Here is a 4,924-nt window from a genome sequence, read left to right on the forward strand (position 1 = left end):
GTGCAACAATGAATGAATGGAATTCCAAAATCTCTGTAGATGTTCATTGAAATGAAAAATAAACAACCTAAATGAAAAAAAAGTGAATTTTATCAAACATTCAGAGAAGAACTATCACCAATTCTACATAAACTATTATAGAAAATAGAAAAAGATGGAATTCTCACAGACTCATTCTATGCCAGGTAAAGACACTACCGAAATAGAGAACTATAGGCCAGTATCTCTCATGAGCAGACATGCAAAAATCCTGTATAAAATCCTGGCCAATAGAATTTGATGATACATGAAAAAAAAATTCATTATGACCAAGTGGGATTCATAACAGGTATGCAAGGATGGTTCAACAGAAAAAAAAGTCAATGTAATTCATCATATAAAGAACAAGAACCACATGATTCTGTCAGTTGATGCAGAAAAGGCCTTTGGCAAAATCCAACACCCTTTCCTAATTAAAACTCAGCAAAATAGGATGAGTGGGGGAATTTTTCAACATAGTAAAAAGTATATATGCAAACCAGAGAGCCAACATTGTTCTCAATGGAGAGAGATTAAAGGCATCCCCCTTGAGAACAGAAACTAGGCAAGGATGCCTACTATCACCTCTCCTATTAAATATGGTATTAGAAGTCTTAGTGATAGCAATAAGGAAAGAGAAGGAAATAAGAAGTATCCAAATTGGTAAAGAGGAGGTGAAATTATCTCTCTATGCAGATGATATGATAGTATATTTAGAAAACCTTAAAGACTCAGCAAGAACACTACTGGACATATTTAATCAATTCAGCAACATGGCGGGATACAAGATCAACATAAAAAGAATCAATTGGATTTCTTTGTAGTGACAAAGAAAATACAGAACTGGAATTGGTATTGTGAAATACTGTTCACAATAGCTAATTACAAGATTAAAAACTTGGGGGTAAATCTATCCAGAAACACAAAGGATCTATTAAAAGAAATTTACAAAACATTCAAAGAGACCTGGAGAAGTTGGAAGAATATCCCTTGCTCATGGATAGGAAGACTCAATATTGTGAAAATCACAATACACGTTCAAAGCAATCCAAATGCAAATACCAATTCCATTCTTCAACGAGATGGAAAAGGCAATCTCAATTTCATTTGGAATGGAAAGAGGCCCAGAATAAGCAAAGCGCTCCTTAAAAACAGAAACAAGGTAGGAGGCATCTCACTTCTTAATTTCAAATCCTACTATACTGCCGTGGTGGTCAAGATAGCGTGGTACGGGTACAATGACAGACATATAAGTCAATAGAAGAGAATAGAGATCCAGAAATCAGACCATCTTCCTAGGGTCTGATTTTTGGCAAGGAGAAGAAATTAGTTAAGTGGGGAAATTACAGCCTTTTTAACAAGTGGTGCTGGCAAAATTGGAAAACTATCTGTAGAAAAGTCAAGCAGCCTCCACACCTCACTCCATACACAAAAACCAATCCAAAATGGATCATGGACCTATGACTAAAACCAAAGACTATAAAATTCATTTAAAAAAAGCTTGGAAGAACTATAAAAGTCCTAATCCACAACATCAACAGTCTTCCAAGCATCCTGAAAAATCTGCAACCAGGAGAGGATAAAATAAATGAATGGACCTTCTAAGAATCAAATCCCTATGCACATCTAAAATCTTCTCCAATAGGATCAAAAGGGAAGCCACAGACTGGGAAAAATATTTAGTAATGACATGACAGATATAGGACTTAAATCTAGAATTTATAAAATACTTGAGCACCACAAAGATAAAGGTAAATAATCCAATTGCAAAGTGGGCACAGGATATGAACAGACACTTTACCGAAGAAGACACCCAGATGGCAAACAAACACATGAAGGAATGTTCAAATCCTTAGCTATAAGAGAGATGCAAATCAAAACAACTATGTGATATCATCTCACCCCAGTAAGAATAGCAAAATTTAACAGTGCAGCCAACCTCAAATGCTGGTGAAGTTGCAGAGAAACTGGAACTCTTACTCACTTTTGGTGAGAGTGTAAAATGGTGAAACCACTATGGAAGGCTATATGGCACTTTCTCAAAAAGATGGAAATAGAAATACCATTTGACCCAGCAATTCCACTACTTGAAATATACCCTAAAGAAACCATAACCATAATCCAAGCATATATATATGCACACCCACATTTATTGCAGCTTTGTTCACAATAGCAAAGAGTTGGAAACAACCTTAGTGCCCATCAACAAATGAATGGCTAGAGAAGCTTTGGTATGTTCACACAATGGAATACTATGCAACATTGAAGAAAAAAGAACTCATAAAATATTGTACAAAATTGATGACCCTGGAGGACATTATGTTGAGTGAAGTATCTCAGTCACAGAAGGACAGATACTGCATAGAGAGTGCCACTGTTGTAAAACAGGACTGACATTGGGGTTGTGGGGAGACTGAGAAAGAGGGAATAAATAATGCCTACTGCATTGAAACAGATGGAGAGAACTGTTTAAAAGGGATATATGATTAGGTATAGTTGTCATGTCAAGAGTCCAGAATGACTTGTGGAGGGGATTGCTTAACAATGAAGGAATTTTTCTTTTACTTTTCAAAGAGAAGAGCGAACTGAGTGGGGGAGGTGTGGGCATGGAGAAAAATGCAACAAGGAATGAATGGAAATCCAAAGTCTCTGTAAACCTTCATTAATATTAATAATCAAAAAGAGGGGAGAGATCACAAAGGAGAGGAAGACCCTCAAGCAGGTGGAATGACACTGTGACTGCAGCAATGGGCTTTAATTTTTCAGAGATTCTAAGCATGACACAGGATAGGATGTTTCAAATCTTTTGTTCATAGGATAGTTATGAGTCATACTCAACTTGACAACACCTAAAATAACCATAGGAAGCAGCTGTGTACTAATTCATTTAAAAAATTATTCCTGTAATTCCTCAACTCAGTATAACTGCCAATACCTATTCTCAGTATCATATAAAGAGACATTTAAATACTTCACACTTGTCTTAGGAAAATGGCATTTCCTACAATTTTATAATAATTTTAATAAGCTCATGTTAAAGTTTAGGTCTTATAAGGCCAGTTTACTTATTTTCTTTCTTTCTTTTTAGATAGGTTCGCAAACACAGTGAAAAAAGCCCCACTGATGATCCTGAAGACAAACAAGAAACAGAATTTTTTTTTAAATTACAGAAATCCTTGAGAGAAGCACTGTTTGCTGGGTCTATGAAATCCACATCTGACTTGGACTCAGAAGGAACTGAGCCAGTGTGAGGTGGACCCTGAGCTGCAGCTGGAAGGCCAGACCTACTCAACCCCAAAATGATTTACATGATTTTCCCCTGAGATTGTTTCAGTTCTTTAGAGTCCTCCTAAATACTCTGTTTTGTGATTCTGGGTGTAAAGGGGCCTCCAGAAAGGAAAGATTGAACATGGGGACTCTGACTAAATTGATCTGTTTTCTGTCATTCTGGTTTTCAGGTGAGGAGGAGGAGCCCTGGAACTCAGAGATTATGAGATATTTCTTCTCCTGGCTGTGAAATGTTCCCTATGTTCTTCCTAGATGTCGCTCCCATAATCTTCCTTTAGAGATTTAAATGCTCTTAGATTATTTTTGTTGTAAAGTACTTTCTAGTTGTAACTGACTCATAGCTCCAGTCGTTTTTTTCGAGGAGGTAATAAATCACATAAGACAAGAATACATAACTTTCTCCAATGGAACAGCTGTTGGATTCCAACACTAACCTTCTAGTTTGAAGCAACCCCTTACCAGTAAACCATCAGAGCTCTCAGATAAAGGGCATCAGAACTGGTGGGATGTGCTGGGAAAAACATAAATGTGACCTAGTTAACAATTAGATAATTTTGTGTTTTGTTTTCTTCTCAGCTACCAGTGGGACTATTGTGCTGATCCAGTCACCAGCCCTCCTCTCGGTGTCTCTAAGAGAGAGTGTCTCCATCACCTGCACAGCACAAAAAGATGTTAGTGATTACTTAAGCTGGTATCAGAAGAAACCAGGCTGGGCTCCTAGAATGCTCATCTATGATGCAGACAACAGATATCCTGGAGTCTCAGATAGATTTTCTGGGACACAGTCTGGAAAAGAATTCATTTTGACAATCAGTAATATACAGGCAGAAGATACTGGTGATTATTACTGTCAACAAGATTATGAAGTTCCTTCCACAGTATTATAACCCCAAACATAAACTTCTCCCAAACTGCTTGGGTCGTGAGTGTTGGTGGTTCCAGTGACTGGACTCTCTTCAGTGGTAGATTCAGAGGTACCAGGTCTATTTTGAGAAACTATTTTTCTGTATCAAAGGGTAAATAACTTTAAAATTTACTTCCTTAATGTTTTTAGAAAAATGAATGTGACATATAGGTCAAAGGAATCTCACTTGTGAAAGAAGGCATTTTTAAAGGCAAAAGAGTAAAAAAAAAAAAAAAGAAGCCAATCGTTATGGAAAGGATAACAGCAATCATAGTAGCAACAATAAGTACAAATATGCATAAGTATTGTTGTTGTTGTTGTTGTTGTTATGTGCCATTGAGTCGCTTGCGACTCATAGCGACCCTAGGTACAAGAGCCCTAAACACTGTCTATTCTGTGCCAACCTAGCCATCTCAAACAAATTCATTCCCACCACTCCAGTCACAGAATTGTTCTATCTCATCCAAGGTCTTCCTCTCCTGAGCCACCCCTCCACTCTGCCAAACATGATGTCCCTCTCCAAGGACCAGTCCCTCTTTGCAACATGCCCAAAGTATGTCAGGCGAAGCTACAGAATCCTTGACTCCAAGGAGCATTCCAGCTTCACCTTCTCCAGGAGAAACCTATTTATTCTCCTAGCAGTCCATGCAGTCCGTTATGCAGATGACACAACCCTGCTTGCTGAAACTGAGGAGGACCTCATGCACTTGCTGC

At 37.8% G+C, this 4,924-nt stretch overlaps 1 protein-coding gene across 1 annotated transcript in view; it reads left to right on the forward strand.

Moving 5' to 3' along the window:
• Window positions 1-4,924, forward strand: part of LOC102848352 (tyrosine-protein phosphatase non-receptor type substrate 1-like) — a 230,241-nt gene that overhangs the window by 32,737 nt on the left and 192,580 nt on the right. The window contains exon 2 of the mRNA XM_006898947.1: window positions 3,883-4,182. Coding sequence (XP_006899009.1) covers window positions 3,883-4,182 — 300 coding nt within the window. The remainder of the gene's footprint in view (window positions 1-3,882; window positions 4,183-4,924) is intronic.

This window comes from Elephantulus edwardii, unplaced genomic scaffold (assembly GCF_000299155.1).
Source record: "Elephantulus edwardii isolate Elephantulus edwardi_28Jun2011 unplaced genomic scaffold, EleEdw1.0 scaffold00241, whole genome shotgun sequence".
In the NCBI taxonomy this organism is placed as follows: Eukaryota; Metazoa; Chordata; class Mammalia; order Macroscelidea; family Macroscelididae; genus Elephantulus; species Elephantulus edwardii.